Raw genomic sequence first — 23,910 nt, 5'->3', positions numbered from 1 at the left:
TTACTATAGTACTGAATGCATATTAACATGTTGTTTTCAACGGCTAATTCTTGTTTGCAGACACAGACGCCATGGGAGTGTACAAAATGCCGAGCAAAGTAAAAAAAAAAAAAACAAACATTCATCATATTATTATCAAAATAAAAAGAGCCACACTGTTGAACAATAAACAGGCTATCGATGCAATTGGACACATATATTCTCTGTGGCTTTCTCGATGAAAAAAATGGCGTTTTTATTAAGATCTTTGAGCATTGACGCCGCGGCTGCGGTACCTTCTCTGGCAAAATAGTTTACACCATTACGTGAGTTTAAGTTATGGGAAAGTGAATATGATTAGAATATCTGAAAAATTCTTTCGGATACAAAATGACAAAAACATGCATGATCTAACATCATTTACTTGTCTCTCCTTCAGCTTTTCTTTGACAAAATTGCAGATTAATTCTATTGAGCACTGCTTAGCCACAACAAAGCGATGCACATTTGAATCCGACAGGACGCATTTTCATCTCTGTTGTCTTCAGGGAGCGTTGGTGACCTGTAAATGTATACCATATCACGCCATTACCGTAATTGGTGAGGTGGTACAGGCCGTTCAGATTGGAAAGGTGGCAGTTATAATACCACCAAGCACCTTTGTATAGTTTTGCGCAGTTAGCATTCCCACCATGAGAATCGTTATCTCTGTCTTTTGTGGTGAAGGCATAGCCATGAGAATCGTTATCTCTGTCTTTTGTGGTGAAGGCATAGCCCCTGTGAACACCCAAGGAATCCCCTATAACATGAAATAAGAGATAAATTACAGAATCATATCAATAAGTTCAGGGCAAAGTGCTGTATTGCTAATGATCTTCTCATACCAAAAAATATGAAACATTCGCACAGTGTACACTAGATTATAATAACCCAGTGGATATGTTAAAAGTAAGTTTAATTTCTGTGACACACCGAGAAAACTTGTGCATGCAAGTGTAGACGGTAAACACCTGTGGGCACCTGTTAAGAACTTACAAGCATGTACCCCCCCCCCTTCAGTCACCGCTTCAGTGCAGATGCCAAGTGCATACCTGCGTTTCCAGAGTAATTTCCGAGAACCAACTTGTACTTCTGTGCCTCTGACGCGATCGCAAAGTTGTCGTAAATGGCGTACCGGCGATTACCATCGGCGTCTTCCATATCCACACGTAGCTCGTACCGCCTCTGCTTTGTGATGGTGTAAATCCTTTCATTCCCTGTGAAAAAAGTGGGACATGCTTTTTTTGAAATGTCGTAGTTGGGTCTCTTATTTATTTATTTACCAGTAGGACGAAAAACACATTTCCTTAAAAAGACATTATTTAAGAACAGTTTGTTTAGGGTTTGAATGGATTATTGAAGCAGGAAATACATCTACTGCAAGAAGATATAATAAACAGAATGTGCAAATTGTTATTTAAATAAAAATTTATTTGAAGTCACTGAAAAATGATCACAAAATTAGCTTAACTTACGATACATGCGGTGTCCCACCACGATGAAAATTTCATCTAATCCTATCTTTCCGTTTTAAAACTGTTCAATCGTCCAAAGTAGTATGTCGGTTAGTTTGTGTCACGAAGTCCATGATAATATCAGTTTTCTTAAGAATTTCACATTTATTGCTCAGCAAGGTCGATTTTTCTTCACCGCGTCCCAATATAACGTTCGCAACGCTGAAACTTCAGAGATCGATTTTTATCAGACGACTTTAAAATGCCGTGTGAAAATTATACATCGATAGCGATCTTCTTCCATACTCACTAACTGATGACGTCTTACACACGAATGGCTTCTTTTGCACACTAAAAAAACCAGCTCAAACTGGCGGGTGGCCCATTCTGATAACATGTCAAGCAATGACGCTGTCGAGATAGGATGCAGGGCACAGGTGTAATTCCCTCGATTTAACCGTCACAGGATTGTTTATTGGGATCTTCTTTGTATGAAGGTGAGAAATAATGAGTTTCGTTTCATTTTTCTTCAATTGTTTCAACATATTTGTGTACCGATTGATTTTTACCATTCTATAAGTAGGGTGACTTCGTCTGAACTTTCGTTTTGCGTCTGTTTCACATGGGGGACTAAAGGTCATATTGAACATGATGACGCGGTGATACCGTATTCATGTTCTCTTGTTCTCGAAAACTCAATCATCGAAATTGAATTACTTTTTTTTAGTTTTGTCTTAAATTAAGCTGCTACACTGTATTCCGTGCGTTTAAAATTTAACCGTCTGTAAAAACAGCAATAATGGATTACTAGCAACACTTACGTTACGCAATGAAGCACCGAAAATGGGTGAAGAAAATGTGTCTCAGTAATGCGTGTTTGCCACTCGTAATGCACTGTACTTTGTTTGAATAAGCAATAAACTATTTGTGATCTTAGGTTATCCATTGTTCGTTATCAGAGTTAACAGATTCTTTGTGTGATTTTTTTTTCAGAATCCCAAGAGTGGATGCCTTAGTGAGCACAGAACAGATATCACCATTGGTCTACATATGTCAGGAAGAATGTTATAATTATGAACTTTGTGTTACACTGAACTTCATTTTGTTAAATTTTGTATTTAACTGAACTTTATTGTGTTAAAATAATAATAAAAAAATAATAGTTCTGATAAAAAACTACAATCTGGAACATTCTTTAGATCAACTTTGTTCAGTGTGTGTCCCATATGACAGAGTTACAGTAAATAAAATATGTGCATTATTCCTCTGTGTTTGTCAATTCCATTTTAAAAGCATGTGAAAGTGGTGTGCCCCTCATGAATGAAGTGTGTATGGATAATAGCAAAAATATTGTTATTATTTACATGATTATAAAAAGTTTTTGTACCCGCGTCAATAACGTTACCGTGACCCACATATTCACCATTTTTATTAATTATGAAATGTGGATTAAATTCTTCAAAACCAGTTTTGAAGCATTGAGACAACACCCCCTTATGATTTAAACTAAAACTGAAAACATTCCATTAGACTTTCATTAGTTTGTGCAAAATATATTACCCAGGGTAACGCGTCTTGGATTTGGTGGGTATAGCTGTTCAACTCTCCTGTGTGCCCTAAAAAGGGCAGCTGCTGTTTCCCTTTTTATGAAATGATAAACTGTGATGGTGTAGCTATCACATCGCAAAATTACAGCTTCCCAGAGAAAGTTTGAAATTTTTGGTCAAATTCAACATTTTGTAACCACTAGCAAAGAATGACAGTTATATATATATATATATATATATATATATATATATATATATATATAAGCCACTTCTACTAGTTTCTTATACGACTAAAATAAATTCGACATGCCGAGGGATAAACTGAATAAATCACTCGATCAGCCATAAAGGAGCTTTAGACTGCTCCTTTATTAAAATTTTTGGTCAGAAATTTTACCTACTTTAGTGACCTACTTTTCTGCCCCATTGGTACACAGCATAGGATGTTAGCAGAAAAATCCGTTCAATTTTTTTTGGGGTAAAATTAAACAATGCCTTTTGGAAATTATCTTAGTTATACTACTTGAAACTGTATGCCGGCATTTGCTTGGCTTTTGTGACAAAAAATTGACTTCGTATGCATCTTTAAGGGCTCTCTTTGCGGGTTAGAAAAATTCCCCACTTCCATATACTTGCCGTGAAAAGCTTCTTATATTTGATAATATACAGGGGCGGATTTAGGGCGTCTTCTGGGTCTTCCAGAAGACGGTCAGATTTTCAAGTTTACATTGGCGAGTATCTATTTTTTTCTGTCGGAAGACGGTCAAAAATGAAGAACGGATCAACGAAGATAATTTGGAAGACTGTCAGGAAATAACTCTGAATCCGCCCCTGATATAGACCATAAAAACAATAAAACCCCATAAATGAAAGTTTATCTAGAGTGTATCTATTGTCGTTATCTTCTTTTTAGCCTTGTTTGGTGATCATGAAAGTTTGCAGCGTCTGTATTTTTCACGAAACAGGGTTGCGGTAGCAAAACACCGCGTCATCTTGTACAGTAACAGGGTATGAAGTGAAAACTAGTCTATGGTCAGGGTCATAAATTAAATTTCATTTGCAGGGTGGGTGAGGTATTGCTACGGGGACGTACCGATAGTCCCAAACTATTACACGTTGCTGTACTCCCGTTACCGATAGATACATAAAGGAAACACAGAAAAACGTCTTTTTAGATTTAAATTCCGATAGATCCGGTTTTTTACCACCGACCTATATATTTGTGTTCCTATAGATAAAACGTCCACATAAACCCACGTACTTATAAATCCGCATACCTATAGATCCACGTATTTTTAGATCCAAATACCGATAGATCCATTACATACCGTAGGTACACTATTGCCCAAAATGGTTGGTATACTACTAAGTACATGAAATGCACTTTTTTAAAACGACAGTACACATATTAATCCCTTCAGCAATTTATTATTCTACTAGCCCGTTTTTTACGCAATGCTCGGGTAATTTACATTACTAATGCATTATCTGATAGAAATTTATGATTTCACTTGATGTTTTGTTATTTTTATGTTACATTCATTTAGTGTTGATTACGAAGGCTTCTGACAGGAACCTAAGCTTATATTTTCTTTTCAGAGCGATTAATCCCAGAAACACATACACACACACCACCCCCGTCAATTAGGAATTCTGCAAAAGTTGATGAAATAATGTTAAGAGTTTTACAAGTAAACCCTTCTGATTTTGTTTTATTTTATACTGTGTATGGTTTATGTGGGCATTTGCATGAATGATTCTGCCTGATAACCGTTTTGTACATTGCATACTTGATAGAAACCATTACTGTATGGTTGACAAACATACCCAAAGGTATGGCAAAAATCGGTGTTACATGTAATTACGCCTCTTTAGAAGTTATTTACATTGATGAAGTTACCTGCGTACATTGCGGAATGGAATAAATGATAGTAAATGATAGTAGATGGTAGAAGTGTAGACGTGAACGTACATGTATGTCTTGTTTGAACACCTGTAGAAGTTACGTCTACACCAGCAAAAAATACGTCAATACATTAATTAATATCAAACTTACAGATAAGTCTCGTTTAATCTTTCAAACAAAATGCAACGTGACATCCTGAACAGTGTCAGAGGCAATTAGCTGGCAATTTCTGGTAAATAATTTGGTTAACACTTATATTTTCACTTTTAATTCATTCGAGTTTTTATGACACATTATCATTCCAAACAAGACCAATTTAGCATTATGTAAAATATTTGGCAACTGTATTTAGAGATTTTACTCAGGCTTGTTTCACAGTTTGTTGGACAATTTTGTGTTTATGAATATTTTTAAGGTGATGGTAGGATGGGCAGTCCTGGGTTTTCGGTTAAACACTGAACATATAATAACAATAATAATAATACTGGTAACAACAACAACAACAACAACAATAATAATAATAATAATAATAATAATAATAATAATAAATTTATTTTGAGTCTAAAATCCATGCTAACATGTTCAGAAGACTTCGTTTACATATACATAAAACAATTACGAATCAATTTACGAATCAATTATTAGGAATAAATACATTAAAAATCACAGAGCTTAATGACAAAAAATTAAGAGTATTCTAGATAAAACATGTATTTTCACATAAAAGCACTTACATTACATAACTAAAATATGTTTGTTAAGAAAAAATAATCAATTTTAGGTTTAAAAAAACAGCCTTATTTGACCATAGAAAAATTATAAGTAGCACTGCCTACATATCATAACAGTGAATCAAAAATGATTGTCCATACAAGTGAAAGTGATAAGCAAGAGGGAAGTAGAAAACACCAGCTCCTTATGGAGAAAGGACTCATGAAGAGTGTGACACAGCCCAATGTAAGAATAATCACATGAGGTAATAAGAAGCAGAATTTCGAAAGGAAAATTACTGAAGCTGCTAAAGTTAAAAACTGAAGGACCCAATATAACTCAAACTCAACAGATTGCACTGCAGCTTTTATGAGCTGATTGACAAAGAAGCAAAAAAAAAAAAAAAGGGTTTGAAAAGATTATGCCTCCCTCAAACTGTGAGGGTTGACAAGCCTTAGAATCAGTGTAGGAATAAGGGCAGGCCGACCGACATCGGCATTGTAGAAAGTACGGGAATGTGTTAACCCCTGTGGTTACCTGTGATTGGAAACCACTTGTCTGTCCGACAGGCACCATCTACAGTCAAGAGACGCAGCTCTCGTCCAGAGATATCATCTCCGGTCACTTGGCGCAGCCATGTGGGTGCAAGGTTGAGCTGATCTCCGGAGATGGAATTTGCTCTACTAACAAGATCTTGGTAGGAGGATATGTTGTCAGAACTGGGGGGGGGGGGGGGGGGGGAGGGAGGATATGCGTCTCTACACATCCTTAGCGGTGACATAGAGGGTGGGATAGCCGCATAGCCGCTGGAATTAACGAGAGTATAGCCGGGGAATTGAGGGTGCCAGTTCTGACAGAGGGGTGCTCAACCTGATATAGTCAAGTCAAAGGATGCCGATGCTGAAGGGATGTTAGGTAGGATAGGCACTTATATAAGGATTATAATGCCCAGAAGCACTTTAGCCCTCTCTCACCATTTTGAAGCGGCTAGAGTCCAGTCTTACTTTGATGCAGACTTTGAGTCTAGGCCTACATCTTTAAAAGCCAGATGGGCAAAAATCCTATATGATTTGTTTACGTTTGAGAAGAGTCCTGGTGACAAGCCACAAGTGAAGAAGAAGCCGATAAAATGTCAGCCTTCTCCAACACAGCAGGTTGCGTGGACAACTCCGACACCAAGAAGCTTTATCTGATCTGCTGATGAAAATCATTGATATTTCCAGGCTACGAAGGTCCACACTTGCTTGAGGTACAGTGAGGACCAGCAGAAAAGGACTTCCCAATACTATGAATGCAGAGCTTAAATCAGTTAAAGAATTGGAAAGAGGTCAGGCTATCCATATGTAATATATGCACAGGGTTTATAAAGGTTACGAAAACATTATGATTGATTAATCTAAGTCTAATGAAGTTATTCCAATAATATATTAATTCTGAAAGTGTTTTTATAATTGATAAATAAAAGTTAAAGGGGGTGATTTCAATATTATCTTAATCCTTCCTTTGTGCTAATCCTTAAGTGTGTTATCTGAATTTGCAAATGTGTCTTAAATGTTATCCAGAGGTCCTTGTTTGTAATTTTAAGTCTAAGATACCGACTGTTGCATTTGGCGTTGTTGGTAAGCTGTGCTTGAAAAACCTAACTACGCCGGTCGTAAATAACATTTTCTCAAGTTTTTGTATGTTTATCAAACTGATAATTTCAAAGCAAAGTCAGAAACTCTTCATTGTTGTAATCTGAGAATCATAATATGTTTGTGAACATCTCCATTCACTAAGAAAGATAAGCAGTTTTAGATGACACTGCAAGCTGGAATTTACATCATTTTGTAAGGCTAGACTTCATAGCTGATTAATTTTCTAACTTTCTCTCTTGGATCATAGTTGGACACTGTAGGATTCTCTCCTGATCAAAGTCTGAAATATTAATGATTGTTTATTAATAGATTATGAAAAGCAAACTGGACTTCATTTTGTTCTTGTGTAAAACAGAAAGAGACAGACTTTACACTGGTACATCAACAATGAGGTATCAAATGTCCGCACTGATCATTACTGGTGGAACGTCCTCAAAATAAAATTTGGAACAGGCAGACTGAAATTTAAGGTGCTTTCCAAACTTGTAAAAGCATGTCTTTGCTTAATCCATGGTAATGCAGATGTTGAGAAAAGTCTATCTGCCAAGAAGAGGACAATCACTCAGTACAGAACCCTACTCACTTCCCAATCAGTCAATGGTCTGAGGTCAACCAATGATGTAGTTACAAAACATGAAGGCAAGCCACGGTGTTCCCATCACCAAGCCTTTGGTGAATCAGCCAGATTAGCTTTTCAGAACTACAAAAGGCGTTTGGAAGAAGTAGGAAGAAAGAATCTGCAAAGAAAGCAAGAAAAGCAGCTCAGGAACAGCAGCACAAAAACTAGCAGAGAGGAAATGGAAGCTTGACAATAAATATGCCACATTTTATGTTTAGGGAATATAAAACATTTCAGGACTTTTCAGAAAGATTACTGTTAGACTGTATGGACAGGTACAATTATCAAAATTAATGCTTCACAAATAGTATCCTATATAACTTCATTAGCCTAAGAACAACCACAAAGAATTGGCAGTCTGAACAGATGTGTTTTAAGTTGATATTTTCATACTATAAAACGGACATAACAAATATCAGAAGCTATAACATGGATGTTGTAAAGGAGAAAGATCCTAAAAATGAAGTAAGCAGTATTTGTTTAACTATACTGACAGTCAATGAAAACGCATTATTTATTAATCATATAATATTTATGTTCCTTTGGCACATTGAGAAAATAACAGTTTTCGTGTGAAATATGACCCATTATTCAGTCACACAAGGTGAAATAAAGGTCAGAAAAGATCATTAGATTGGAAGGTCACGTGATCAAATGTCTTTGGTTCCGCCCAGCCTCCAGCATCCCCAGGGCCCACAGTCACTCTTTCAGTGTCAGACGTGGCATCACTGAACTTTTTGGTCATGTGTCATACTGGATTTGGTGACTACCTTAAATAGGCTTAATTAATCACCATATATTGAACCTGATTAATTCACACCAATCACGAGACAGAAAAACACATGATTTTGTAACAGCTGATCACAAAATCGCTGAAGCAGAAATTTTAAAATCCGAGTGGTCAGTCCAGTGCATTTGTTGTTTATATGGTTGGAATCGATTCTCGGTAAAAATGTAAAAGAAAGTTTTCTGATGCGTTTTTATCGACTGTCAGTATATGTGCAAAATTACCTTCACACTTAAATCTGTTGCCCTGTCTTCTGGGACATACAACTAAATAGTTTCAGCAAAAAGTACCATTAAATACAATCCTTAATAAAAAGAATTTTGTCACAGTTCAAAATCTGATTATACTGAAAACTCAGGTAAGACTGAACTATCAAAATGATGCACTGCCCAGCGGGCAAATTATGTTGTTTTAACGTTGAAACAACGTTGAACCATAACGTTGAAAAGACATTGAATAAACGTTGGATTTGAAAGTTGTGTCAACCTCAGATAACAACGTTGTATCAACGTCAGAAAACAATGTTATATCAACCCCACCCAGCGGGAAATTTGCCTGGATGTGTTTAACAGTAGGACATGTTTGATGGCTAAATATATGTAGGGTATAAATGTATGGCCATTAATTAAGTTAAATAAGTTAAGTTAAAATTTCCAAGGTTTAGATTAATATATATATATATATATATATATATATATATATATATATATATATATAACAAGGTCACAGTCACCTCAACCTGTCTATTTATAACAGGTTACCAAGAACTGTTAACTCCATCACATTTACAGCAACTTATGCATCCTAGTGTTAGCTGACCTTGCAAGCAATTCAGTTTATTGGAATGTATTTCTGAATAACAAGTTAAGAAAATTCACTAGTTAACTAAAGACACAAAACAACTGTCACTTTTACCTTAAACCATTTTGTTATTATTTTGATAAATTTATTGACAGTATTGATAAACAAAGTATCACGTTTTCAATAATTAATACTTTAAATTACAATCCATAACTGCAAGGTTGTGTCATTGACCAAAATACAACGTTGAGTCGACGTGGCTGGATCAACGTTGATTTAACTTTGAATTTAGGTAGATCAACGGCAATTCAACGTATCAACTTGTTTTCAACGTTGATCCAACGCAACTATGCCTGCTGGGTTGTTTCCAGCTTAATGCCGCTGTTTCCCTGTTGGTCTGGGTTAGTAAACCAGCTTGGTAAAAAGGTAAACTTGGAGTCTTGTGGGTGCTCAGTCCAAGTGATGTCTTGTCTTGGATACCATTTGAACATGTACACAATCCTGTAAAAAGCAAAAAAAAAAAAAAAATGTGGCTGGGAAATAAGTTGGTTATTGGGACACTGATGAGAGGTATAGTTTCCAACCCACCTTTTATTTATTTAAAGGGATAATAACTCTTCGTATGAAATCTGTATTTCATAATCAAAACATTGTGAACAACTCATAGAAATATAATATATTCTGTTTTACCACAAAAACGGAAGTTATAGCTATTATTCTGATATCTGAGCTTGTCTTTAGACCACGTGACCTCCACTGATGGCTATACTCTCTTATAATCTCTTATAAGATTTTAACAAAAAACCAAATTTTTTAGAAAAAAACCAGGGACTAACTTTGAAAGTAAAAATGGATTCATGGACCTTTGGTAAGTATGGGAAAATTGTTGTTTACTCCAGGAAAATTCATTTTTTGGCCAAAACGAAGAGTTATTATCTCTTTAAACTTTATGGCATGTTTTGGGCCGATGAGACCTTCAAAGTTATACTGATATGAATTTCACTGAAAAACAAGGCAGCAAAGCTGTCAAATGCATTGTACAGACAAAAAGCAGAAAATAACTAGTGTAGAACAGTTTCATTAGCTATGTTATTATAATAGACTTGTGAAGATTCTTTTGTCTATAGCTATTTATATTAGTTTGATCTTACCATCCAATATTTCATCTGCTTGCAGTCAGATTTCATCAGGGAATGAGGTTGTGACAGGTATGACAACCTGTCACCCCCTCTGGTGTGCTATTTGGTCAGATCCCCCCCCCCTTGCCTGCCCCTCCCTTAGGAGTGGTAGGTAGAGGTTGGGTAGCTCAGTCCCATCATTCCGATTCAACTTGGCCCCATGTAAGCGGATGTTAATTGCTTCAAGAACTTTCCGGTGTAGATCTCGTGGCTCTCTTTCCAAGATTATTATGTCTTCTATGGTTGTTGATGTTATACAAAAAGTGGAAAAAAGTGGAAGAGATCACTCTGGAAGAGGGGGAGGTGTTAACCTCATTCGACGTAACAGCCCTATTCACCAGCGTACCAGGCAACGAAGTGACAAATATGGCAGTAGAAAGGGCCAAGAAGGATAAAACCTGGAAAAACAGAACACTGCTTCCTCCAGAGGACTTTGGGGACTTACTAAAGCTAACAATTGAGACAACCTACTTCCGGTACCAAGGGCGTATTTACGTACAGGTATATGGAATGGCAATGGGCTCTCCACTCTCTCCTGTCCTGGCCAACCTATTCATGGAAGAGTTTGAAGAGCAGGCACTAAGAACAGCCACCCACCCACCAAAATTTTGGGCCAGATACGTCGATGATACAGGGGTTATAATACAGAAACAACACGAGGAGGAGCTTTTCCGACATATCAATGCACAACATGACAGCATTAAGTTCACAATAGAAAGGGAAGATGACAACCAGACATTACCCATGCTGGACTTACAGCTTATTAGGAAGAATGATAACATCACAACAGACATTTATAGAAAACCTACGCATACAGACCACTACCTTCAGTGGACATCCCACCACCCTGTCCAACAGAAGATAGGAATCATCAAGACGCTGATGCATAGGGCAGACACACTGATAAAAGAGAAACCCAAGGTAGAGATAGAGAAGGAAAAAATCAGAGTGGCTTTTAGAAATTGTGGTTACCCAGAATGGGCTATAAAAGAAGGGGAAAAGAAAGGAAGAGAAAAACAACAAAGGCCCGAGAACATGACTGAAAAAGAAAAACCCAAAGGATATGCAGTACTACCTTACATGAAAGGGGTTAGTGAAAAGCTAAAAAGAGCATTCAGAAAAAGGAATGTAGTATTACACCATAAGGCAGGACAGACACTAAGAGGCATCCTAGTATCCCCAAAGGACAAATTAGACCCAGGAGAACAGTGTGGAGTTGTATACCAGTGTGAGTGTCAGGTGTGTGGAGAGAAATACATCGGAGAGACAGGACGTTCCTTAACTGAAAGAATCGCTGAACATCAAAAATCGATCAAAAAACATGATAAAAAATCTGCCCTCAGCCAACACCAGGAACAGACAGGGCATTGTATAACATCAACAACCATAGAAGACATAATAATCTTGGAAAGAGAGCCACGAGATCTACACCGGAAAGTTCTTGAAGCAATTAACATCCGCTTACATGGGGCCAAGTTGAATCGGAATGATGGGACTGAGCTACCCAACCTCTACCTACCACTCCTAAGGGAGGGGCAGGCAAGGGGGGGGGATCTGACCAAATAGCACACCAGAGGGGGTGACAGGTTGTCATACCTGTCACAACCTCATTCCCTGATGAAATCTGACTGCAAGCAGATGAAATATTGGATGGTAAGATCAAACTAATATAAATAGCTATAGACAAAAGAATCTTCACAAGTCTATTAGAAAATAACTAGTTGCACATGACCTGGGGATTGTGGGAAACCTCTTGATGAGAGCTTAGAATCTTCCTAAGCTAGTTCTGGCTTTTCTGTTAACCTCTCTGCCCACGGTGTAATAAAAATGCAACAGCTGCTGCACACACCACCAAAAATGCTGCTAAGTCATTTCTTGAGTGTACCAAAGAAACTATATTTTTGTGTTTCTAAGAATATGTCAATACAACTTGAGCATTAAATAATAATGTTTTTTTTTCTTTTTCAAAGGAAGCTGCATATAAGGCCCATGTTTCTTTCCTGTAAATTTGAAAAGAGTGAGTGACATGGTTTTCCTTTCATGGGCACTATAGCGGCAGTGCCTAGAATAGAGTTCTCTTCAATTTTGATGCAATATTGCATAATGCTTAACAGCATAATGACTATTAATTTTTAATGACTAGAGGATCAGAGAGGCCATACCGCCTCTGGATATTGTACCACCAGCTGGAGTAAGCGCATTCGAATGGACCCCCCCCCCAAAAAAAAAAAAATAGGGACACTACCACCAGTCTTGTGCTTGACAAGCTCTATAAAATGCAATCAACAGAGTTCTCAAAATATGCAAAAAAATATAACTAAAAATGGTACAATCAGGCAGATTTTCGAATTGACCTGTATTTTCCTAACAATGATCACTCCTGTGATTCTCTAGACCCACTTGTTTTCCTTGAATGTGTTGTCAGTGTTGCATATATGCTGACAAAAAAAAAAAAAAAAAAAAAAAAAAAAAAAAAAAAAAAAAAAAAAAAAAAAACTAGCGGCAACACTGGGCATATCTCTGCTAGTTTTGAAGATATGAGGGGCAAGTAAATACGCAAAGCTCAGTTCATGGTGAAAAAGTAGGTCAAAGGTCAATTTCAATGTCACAGTATATGACTTCCTATTCAAGTTCAATAGTAACCATGGGCATTTCTTTGCAAATTTTGGAAATTTAAAGGCTAGAAAACATACAAAAAACAGTTCATCATAAAAAGTCGGTCAAAGGTCAATTTCAAGGGCACAGTTAGATAGCCAGTGTATGACTTCCTATTCAAGTTCAACAGCAACTTTGGGTGTATCTCTGATGGTTTTTGAGATATAAGGGATAGAAAATTTGCATAGATCAGTTCATGGTGAAAATTAGGTCAAAGGTTAATTTCAGGGTCACAGTTAGATTTCCAGTATATGACTTCCTATACAGATTTAATACTAACTATAGGTGTATATCTCTGCCAGTTTTAGAGATATAAAGGAAACATTGGAAAGAGCGGTTCATGGTGAAAAGTAGGTCATATTTCTATTATAAGGTCACAGTTAAATTGCCAGTATATGACTTCCTACTCAACTTCAATAGTAGCTATGGGCGTAACTTTGCCCGTTTTGAAAGTATAAGCTTGAAAAAAGTTGCAAAGTTTAGTATATGGTGATAAGTACTGTAGGTCAAAGGTCAATTTTAAGGTCATAGTTAGATTGCCAGTATATGACTTCCTATTCAAGTTCAATAGTAACTATGGGTGTTTCTTTGCCAGTTTTGGAGATATAAGGGACTTAAATGTTGCAAAGTTCAGTTCGTGGTGAAAGTAGGTCAAAGGTCAATTTTAAGGCCACAGTTAAATTGCCAGTATAACTTTAATAGTAACTATGGACCTATCTCTGCCAGTTTTGGAGATGTAAGGGACTGAATGTTACAATTTTGGAGTTACAATAATATGCCATAAATTTCCTTCAAAAAATTAATTGAAATAAAGAAAAGTCGTTAGTATTACACATAACCACCCAGCGGGCAAAATATGTTGTTTTAACGTTGAAACAACGTTGGACCTATACCGTTGATAAGACATTTGATAAACATTGGATTTGAAAGTTGACTCAACCTCAGATAACAACGTTGTATCAAAGTCAGATAACAACATTGTATCAACCCCAGTTGTTAGACAACATTCTTGCATGAAAAGACATTGAAATGAACTGAGGGTGGGGTATAAAAGTATGGCCTTTAAGTTAAAATTTCCAAGGTTTAGATTAATATATATATATATATATATATATATATATATATATATATATATATATATATACACACAGTGTATGTAACAAAGTCACAGTCACCTCAACCCGTCTATGTATAACAGGTTACCAAGAACTGTTAACTTTATTATTTCACTCCATCACCTTTACAGCAACTTATTCATCTTAGTGTTAGCTGACCTTGCACGGAATTCAGTTTATTGGAATGTATTTCTGAATAACAAGTTAAGAAAATTCACTAGTTCACTAAAGACACAAAACAACTGTCACTTTTACTTTTACCACTTTTTTGATTATTTTGATAAAGTTAGTTACAGTATTGATAAACAAAGTATCACGTTTTCAACAATTAATATTTTAAAATATAATCCATGTCTGGAAGGTTGTGTCAATGACCAAAATACAACGTTGAGTCAACGTCACATTATGACGGTGTTTCGACGTGGCTGGATCAACGTTAATTTTACGTTGAAATTAGGTAGATCAACAGCAATTCAATGTATCAACCTGTTTTCAACGTTGATCCAACGCAACTATGCCTGCTGGGCATATTTCACATTTTGCTTTCACCACCACAATGTACTTTTTAATACAGCATAACTCGTAAACCGTATGGAAATAAGAAAAAATGGAGACCACCTTCAGTGTTGGGCTTGACATGCTCTACAAAATGCGAAAAAGAAGAGGTCTATAGCATTTACGGTTCCTGAATTAGAGAAAGTTTTCAGTTTCGGTATCTCCACTCCAGTGAAAATGCACCGATTGACCCAAACTCAAGGAGATGAAAGATGACCTAAAGGGTAACATCTGCCAATAATATTATAGGTTAGGTCGGTGTAGTTTCTGAATAACAGCGCAAATATTTTTTTCTGTAAAAAAATTAATTTTTTAAAAAAGTTTGGCCCGTTCCACCTTGAAATAAAGGTCAAAGGTCAAATCCAAGGGCATATTTGAAATCTCCACATATGACTTTCGGTCAGCCGTTTATAGATACTTTTCCCATAATTCCTTCGGTATGGTAGATAATTAGCATTTAATTTTGCCAATTTTTTGACAAGGGTGCATTGCAAAGAGCGCCGCACCTAGACCCCAGCACCAATGAAGCCCAAATTTAACGTGGGGCGAGTTGAGATTATCGGTGACCTAAATCCAAGAGATGGGTGTGCAGGCCCTTGTAGTCTAGGAGGAGAAGCGGTAACGGTGACTTGGCGGCGGAGCCAGCGGAACGATCCGGACGGGACTAAAACCATGTGTACCGCCAGTGCCAACGCTGGTGGTACAATAAAATAGAAATATCATGAATATTCAGAAAATGTGACTAGCAAAGGTCTTCGGGACTATGGAACTTCAAAGTCAAACCTTGAAATTGCCAAAATGTAAACAATACAGAACTGTACTGAAATGGGTGTATTTCCATTTTAACACTTTTTTACATAAAACAATTAATTTACTGTACTTTTTAATGATCAACTAAGGAAATTGTTGAGATGTAGAAAATATCAATAGAACAATGTAAAATGTTTAATTTGCTCCATTCTGAGATTCTGAACATAGTAAATTATTAAATCTGACAAACTGCAATGATTTACTTTTTTGCCATTTTTGACACTTAAGTACACAATAGATTAATAGGTTTAACACCATTTTTATGTAATCAACTAACAATATTCCTGTAAAGATGAAAAATTTGTCAAAAGAACAGTTATACGTATCTGAGTAGTTCAATAATGAGACTATAAACATGGGTAAGAATTGAATCTTACGTAAAAGCATTTATAAACAAAACAAGGCATATTACGGCCATTCCACAAAAAGGGGTACAATTTCAAAAAAGAAATGCAGTGATATGACCTTTGCAAAACTGGGGAACTTTTTATATTATTCTGATGAAGAGGTATTCAGAGAGTAGTAGAAGAATTTTAACCCACACCATTACTGTATTTAAAGAAATATGCACGTGTAAACATGGTACAGTATTTTTTCGTTACGGAGGTTAGGTAACATCTAAATTAGGTTATATTTCAATCATGCCAAAGGTTACAGGCTCCATATTTGATTCAGTTATTAAGATTTTCTTGTATTCAAAATATTATTGCCAATTTCTCTTCAATTATAGAAAATGCGGTGCAATCACATTGGAAATAAGTCGCACGTTTTCCATTTAAGAGCATTTTCTTTTATTCTTACATTGACTTAAAAAAGCGTTAAGGAGGTTAGGGGTTACTGAGCAACATTGATTAAACTATGACGGTGTCGTAACTAACCAACAAATTCGACAGAGAACACCATGTATGATAAGGAAACATGAATTCAAATTAGTTGAGGACTAAAAACACTAAAAGACGGGAAAGTATAAACGTTTTCTTGTGGCAAATCAGCTACATGTATAATACCTAAGCGACACGTAGAAATCGTGCTTTTTGTGGCATATAGACCCCCGGGGTTCCTGTCAAAGCAAGTGGTACTACATTAATTGTTGTTCTTTAAGTATAATACATAGGGTCTTTATAAAAAAGGCGAAGAAAAGCAAAATTGCAGATACTTTTACTACCGAAAATAAGCTGTGACAGGTATTATTCAGAATTGTACCCTTTTTCGTGGAATGGTTGTAACGGCATCAAAACTGAACCAATCAAGCTTATTTTCTAACTCGACCTGTATTTTAGTAAGAATAAGCACTCCTGTGAGTTTCACTTCAATAAGCATATTGGTTTTCCTTGAAATGTGTTTACAGTGTTGCATATATGATGAAAAGTGAGAAAACAGCATAACTTCTAAAATAATGGCCAGATCATGCTGATTTTCAACTTGAAATGCGTTTAAGTAAGATTGATTACACCAGTGATTTTCATGACAACAGGCGTATTGGTTTGCCTTGAAATGTGTTAATAGTGTTGAGTATCTGCTGAAAAGTGAAAAAACAACAAAACTGCTAAAATAATGGCCCGATCATGCTGATTTTCGAACTTGACCTGCGTTTTACGAATATCCATCAGCTCTGTAAATATAAACCCAAAAGGTAAAACTGTCTTCACTTATCATGTTTACGCTGAAAGTGCACGACGGCGATGGCGATGACGGTTACGACAGACGCAGGTGACGGCAATATGTACAGACACATCTGTGTCTGTACATAAAAATTATGAAATTTATATTTTTATCACTGAAAAAAATGTTTGGAAATGTTACACAAAATAGAACTTTGTAAAAGGATATACCCATGTTTTAATGGAGAAAGACTTTTCTGCTGGTCTGACCATCCATTACAATTTATTACACACACAAATAAACAATTAAATAAATAAAAAATATACTAGTTTGAATAATGATTTTTTAGTCTGGAGATGAAATCTATATATTATAGAAATATAAATAATAAAACAACAGCTGAAAATGACAAACCACTGAAGTGACACAATATAATTAAATCAACTGGACAGAACAGAGACTCACACATTGAATATAAGTCAGCTACAAGTAGTAGCTGTAGAATATTTATCATTGTTACTTACTTAGGGTCATCTTTCAGGACAACTTGCTTGACAAAGGTCAGGAACTGATCGCAGAAGTTCATACAAACTGCAGGATCCCAAGGATTTGGAATATGCTAAATTCATAAACTTCTAATTAACTAATCTTGAATTGATTATTCTAGTTTAAATTTTTCAACAAACAATTTTACAAAAAGAGATTGAAATCTTATGATTATTTCAAGGAAAGGTATAATAATAGTGTTTAATATATGCAACTTCTATGAAGTAAAATTTCTTTAAACCTGTAAAAATCTACACATTAAACAAACTGGTGCCTTCAAAATGTTATTAAAGGCTATTACATTCAAGTTACAAGGTAATTCACAATGCTGATACTTCGTTAAAATTTTTTATACTGATACCTTGGCAATGTTGGGCATGTCCAGAGTGCGGTAAGTCTTCAACCGTCTAACCACACCATCATCGTCACGGAAACCACAGATAACCTTAGGAACAGCAGGTAGGAATGACTGGGCCCACCACTTGATCAACTTAAACCTAGACGAATATGGTACTGACTGTGATGAATCTAAGTGACAAAAAAGTTCGTCTGATTTTTTAAGCAGAAATTAGCTTTTTTTCATCATTGTTATCATATATATAACCAATGAAGTTGTAATACTGACTTCTGCATTTTTGTCTCTATTAATACGAGAAAAGATTTGATACCGTATACCAACCAAAATTGTACCTTTTGAGATTTCTATCCTGATTTGGCTGATATATCTCTCTTGATGTCTTAAATTCTACATAACATTTTTCTTTGGCGTCATAGCAGTCAGTCTTCCCAGCAAACACTGGAAAACAGTGCTATTATATTACACGTCACTCTAATTATTAATACATGGAGCCAGTTTCAGTAAAATATTTTCCCTTTTTCTAAGCAAAATTAAAATACGTATAGTACTTGCCTAAAGTTTATCATGCCAGGTATTTGCAGATTACTCACCAAGAGAATGTTCTTTTAGTCTTCTTCTCACAACAAGACAAAATGCTTCATAATTGTTGACAGGAACACAAGTGTCTGGTTGGCCGTCTGGTTTTGCTAAAGAGCAATTAATTTCAAAAGTGCATGTCCCCATGCAAAACATAATCATTTATAGGCATCAATTAGGATCTTAATTGTGCCATTGTGCCATTGCTTTTAATTGTAACACATACAACTTTGTAATGTTATGTTATACTGTGCTGCAGTCTTAGTGTTAACTGTACTGATGTCTCTGTACTCTAGTGTACTTGGTGTAACTTTTAATCATCTGTTTTGCAGATACAAACAATATATAAAAACAACCTATACTTAAAAAATTCATGGCAGCTATAAAGCTATAAACAGCATTGTTGCAAAACAGAATAAGGATCGAGGTTCAACAGAGCAGATACGTACAAGTATACACAGGTCCTCAAAACTGTACTTTACCTCATGATAAGCAACAATCTTACAAGCAATAAAAACTTATCACACACAGTAACAAATTGCCAACAAGCATAGGTGTAAATGATAAGATGGCTTTTAGACTGGGTTCCCATACCTATAGATCGATTTAACAGGATCGATCTAACTTCAAGGGGTTTCTCGCTAAATTGCTTTTAGCTTAAGCGGCTAAGATGTCTGACACTTCTACTAAAGCTGCTTAACGATAATTAATTGACCCTTAGCAGCTTTTGAAGTCATGAAAGACATCTAAGTTGATTGCAATTTAGTGTGAATTTGGAGATAGATCGATCCATAGTTAGTATGATAGGTCCTGGGAATGGTCCCTTAGATCCCTCAAAACCTACCAGCTACCATGTACTGCTCAAACTTATGGCCCCAGTAGCACATTTCATCCTGCCTCTCTGACATATTCTCCCTCTCGACAATCCTCTCTGGTGTGTCATATTCATACAGGTAATATGTACCATTAAACTTTGTCACAGCTATCAGCCAACCATCTTTGTTCTCATATGGGGTACAAAGCAGCTTGGTCAGCAAGCCCCTCCAGCACACAAAATCAGTATGGAGGCTGAAAACAAAAAAGGGAAAAAAAATTACAAAACCAAATAATGCTTAATCTTTTTATTAACACTGAATAAGACAGCAGTTCTTTAAAAATGTTTTTTTATACATCTAGCCCTGCTATGATCAGTAATTGACAAGGATTTGTTGCTTGTTTGAGGACCCAAAAACATACGCAAAGAAATATATTTAATGTAATAGCCAACAAGTGACTCATAATAGCTCAAATGACCAGAATTAATAAAACAATGAAAAAATATAAAAATCTGTCAAAAGATCGCCTTCCTAAGGCTCCTCAAAGGGCAAAAATACGAAATGTTCAGATATGGATTATTATTGTTACATTATCGCTTAATCAAACTGAGTCATCTAAACAGGTTAAAAAATACAAACTAAAAGAAAACTATAAACTTGTCCAAATTTTAGTTGGAGCATTACTTCTCATTTTTTACAACTGCGTGAGGTATATAATCAATGTGCTTTGCGTAACATTGGCTTGCTCAGTATCCTTACTTAGGAGGAAATGCACCATCAGATACTTCATCTTGACCTGGCAACAAAAACTTCTTTCTGTTCACCAGGATCCATCTCAACAACTCGTCAATGTAATATTTGACACTATCGTCCCTTTTCCGAAATACTTTGTAACCATCCCTGAGATTAAAGTTTACATTATTTACATTCTCTGGCATATGAAGCCATTTCAACTGACTCTTATCGTCGTAAAAAAACCTGTCTGCGTCCAGTGAGAAGCAACCGATCTCCTTTGGCTGTTCGTCAAAAGGAAATTTTCCCTCAAATCTCCTGGCAGGATGAACTCGGAAGACAGCTGGTCGTCCATGTGGACTTGAAGTATATTCACTCTTTCTGGCCATATTTAAATGGACATAATAACCCAAATTAAGAATTCAGAAACTAAAATGTGCCAAAGCGATAAGACTTAAAAGACTGCTGGCACGTAGGCCCGGTGACGTAGGCCGTAATCGGAAGCCTGAGAGATGTTGTTTAACTCCCACATCACGCACCCTGAGCTTCAGAGATAACTTGCCACTAACCTCTTCACTATAGCCTATCTTCATCGTGTCAAGTTACCTCTGACAAAAATAGTTTGACCTAGTTTATATAGAATCCATGTTTCAAAATTTTTCACCAAAGTTTGGTGAAAACGCTGTTTGGTTGACCGTCAATCGGCAATCCTCGGCTGATTCCGCAAGCTCCATACTAACAACATAGTTATTGTCGAGTGCGGAGACATCCGAGTAGTTCCGAGTGCATAACCGTACACAAAGAAAGCATGGAGTATATCGGAATTGAAACCAGAGCAGTTTGATGCCCTGCATAATTATTTACTGAGGGATGTGTGGGTCTCCCTTCTTTGAAGTGCTAAAAACGGTACCAAGACATTGAACAATTTTCATACATGCATGCACCGTTTCACCAGAGAATGCCCCCATCGAAAATGCTGTGACGTTTACACCACACAGCTCTGCTGGTAAACATTTTTTTTCAAAATTATGCATAAAATTGTGCGAGCAATAATCAAATATTAAATGTTATGCAACAAAACTGCACGCGATGAAGCTAAATGTCGAGATGACATCGGCTTGCAAAGCATTCCCTTTTTATACTCGATTGTTTACATCACATCTGCTTGAAAATAATTTTATTTATAAGTTAGACTAAAAGACCACACATCTAGCACTTTTTAATGGGAAAACAAAAACGCAGGGAGATTATAATTACATTACATAAAACTCACCTTTGTGCACACAAAGAGATCGTACTTATTGTGAACTTTTTCTAAATTAAGCTGAGAGAAAGGGCGGCCGCAGGCTTTGATCCATCGTCGACATTCTTCTGCATTTTTTTTCGGTCTCGGAAAAGGTATGAATTTCACACCGCCCTCTAAACGTTGAGGATACCTTGAATCTGAATTGCAGCGGCCCCACTGACATCTTTTTACCATTTTTGGATTAGAAAACTCTAGGTATGTTTCGTATTACCCGCTGCTGAAACACGCGTCATGTGAACGTTGTTTGTCCCGAAAACATGGCGGCACTGAAGCGTGAGAAATACAGCGCGCTGATTGGTTTAGGCGCTGCCGATGATTGACAGCCAGCGATAGGTTAATTATCTACTGAGGGATGATGTATTTTGCGTGCTGCCCACAGGTTACGGCAAGTCCCTGATATTCAGCCTTATCTTTGATTGGTCCGGATTTGAACAAAGCGCGCTTTGACTCGTTCGCGTTCATTGGCTAGATCGTTCAATGAGTCATTGAGTGCGGGCTTTAAATTTGATTGGCGGGCGGCGGAGGCAATCGAATGTGGTCAGAGGTAACTTGACACGATGAAGTTAGGCTAATAGTGAAGAGGTTAGTGTCAAGTTATCTCTGAAGCTCAGGGTGACATCACGCGTCTAGAAGGTCGATTCAGAACTTATATAATGGAGTATTTTGCCACCGGAATCCGCAGAGTTCTTTTCACAAAAACTGTACAAGAAAACGGTGTTCAGTTTCAAACACCCGCACTTAGTAATGCAAGGATACAACGCGTAGGGTAAAACATGGCGGTGCTCAGGACGCATTGTCTAATCATAGGACGCAATTGTAAATCTGCATATGCAAGAATCAAGCTCACCTATTTTCACCCAATGCATAATCTGGTTAACTCGTCTCACGCTATACTACGATAGTAAGTCCAATGTTCATCACATAACAATCACCGATGGGATGACATTGGCTTATCACATGACTATCAAATCGACTATTACTTAAATGTACATGTAGGCCTACATTAACTACTCTTGCTTGATTTTTTGTGATGAAACAAATTAGCTAAAAAAATTGTGGGCCGTGAAGATTTTATTCTCTTGTACATATTAAATAGAACAAAATTTTTGTTCATTTAGCAATCAGAATTTTTTGAATAATACATTGATTGTTATGGCGATTGGGAGTCACTCAGTACATTTTGTATTTCATAAATACCCTTGATAAAGAAAAAATACATAATAATTAATCAAAATTTATAAGTAAAAATCTGATTGTAAAAGGTGGGCGATAAAATGAATGCATGGGAGGGTGGGAGGGATATGAAAACGTTGTAAAGAAAACGTCACCTTACCTTTTCTCGTTGGATTTTTCGTTTAATATTAGATGTACTGGTACCTTTGTTTTGTTCGTTTCCGTCCACCCTCCTTTCATACTTTACCGCCAAATGTGCTTTGTCTATTGATATCACATGATTATATGTTCGTGTTTTCCCGATGCAGAGGCCGAAACATAAAGTATGCATTGTCGACTCCGTTGTTCAAATTGACACTCAAGATAGTACGATAGTACCTTGGCGGAGGTAATACAGTTCTGTAAGTGATAGTTTGGCCATTGCTTGTCAATGCAATATACATAGATAAAGTGAAAAAAAAAATATCGCTTCGATGATATTCGAAACGCAATCTATATTACGTCTCCATTCATTTCGGCTCATCTGCGTGGGGAGGCGTGTGAGAGGCGGAGAGACCATTACAGGATTAGGCGGTCTTCCTTTCAGTCGAGAATCAGCGGATTTTTCAACGGACAAGAATTGTACCCTCTACCAGGGCTGCAGTTACTATTGTGGACATTTTTTGCTGACTGAGAACCAGAACGACTGTCTATTTATCTAGAGACATATTTGTGAATATGTTTTTCACGTGTCATGTTAATAAGCCCATTAATTAAAATTGTTAGCGAAGCAGCAGTGTGTTGCTTTCACTTCTGGTTTCGTTTCACCGTGTCACCTGAAATGTACAAAATACTGACGCGAAATCTAATATGTACAAAAACATGTGAATAATGATAATAATGGGATGACAATAACGAAAAGAAAAAGTAAATAAACAATATAAAATAATAATGATCACATTGTTGATCTTCAATTATATAAATTAATTCAACAGTCAATACGTTTAAACACATTGAAGTAACCGCCTTT

At 36.4% G+C, this 23,910-nt stretch overlaps 2 protein-coding genes and 1 long non-coding RNA gene across 3 annotated transcripts; 1 reads left to right on the top strand and 2 right to left on the bottom strand.

Moving 5' to 3' along the window:
- Nucleotides 1-383: 383 nt before the first annotated feature.
- On the bottom strand, nt 384-1,256 carry LOC106175322 (ryncolin-1). Its single transcript, XM_087011980.1, has 2 exons — nt 1,071-1,256; nt 384-778 (listed from the first exon to the last, which is right to left on the bottom strand). The coding sequence occupies exons 1-2, from the start codon at nt 1,177-1,179 to the stop codon at nt 462-464; spliced, it is 426 nt and encodes a 141-aa protein (XP_086868106.1). The 5' UTR covers nt 1,180-1,256; the 3' UTR covers nt 384-461.
- Nucleotides 1,257-1,344: 88 nt separating this feature from the next.
- LOC147762603 (uncharacterized) lies at nt 1,345-2,733 on the top strand. Its single transcript, XR_015334098.1, has 2 exons — nt 1,345-1,969; nt 2,466-2,733. It is a non-coding gene; the product is annotated as an uncharacterized LOC147762603 (long non-coding RNA).
- Nucleotides 2,734-6,380: 3,647 nt separating this feature from the next.
- On the bottom strand, nt 6,381-22,889 carry LOC106175320 (decapping and exoribonuclease protein). Its single transcript, XM_013557261.2, has 7 exons — nt 20,450-22,889; nt 19,720-19,943; nt 18,890-18,985; nt 18,632-18,737; nt 18,303-18,438; nt 17,920-18,014; nt 6,381-9,981 (listed from the first exon to the last, which is right to left on the bottom strand). Exons 1-7 carry the CDS (start codon nt 20,809-20,811, stop codon nt 9,828-9,830), a joined length of 1,173 nt encoding a protein of 390 aa, XP_013412715.2. The 5' UTR covers nt 20,812-22,889; the 3' UTR covers nt 6,381-9,827.
- Between the last annotated feature and the right edge of the window lie 1,021 nt (nt 22,890-23,910).

This window comes from Lingula anatina, chromosome 4 (genome assembly GCF_051362555.1).
Source record: "Lingula anatina isolate TDL-2025a chromosome 4, LinAna3.0, whole genome shotgun sequence".
NCBI lineage: Eukaryota > Metazoa > Brachiopoda > Lingulata > Lingulida > Lingulidae > Lingula > Lingula anatina.
The sequence above is the reverse complement of the archived record's forward strand: the minus strand, read 5'-3'. Positions and strand labels throughout refer to the sequence as shown.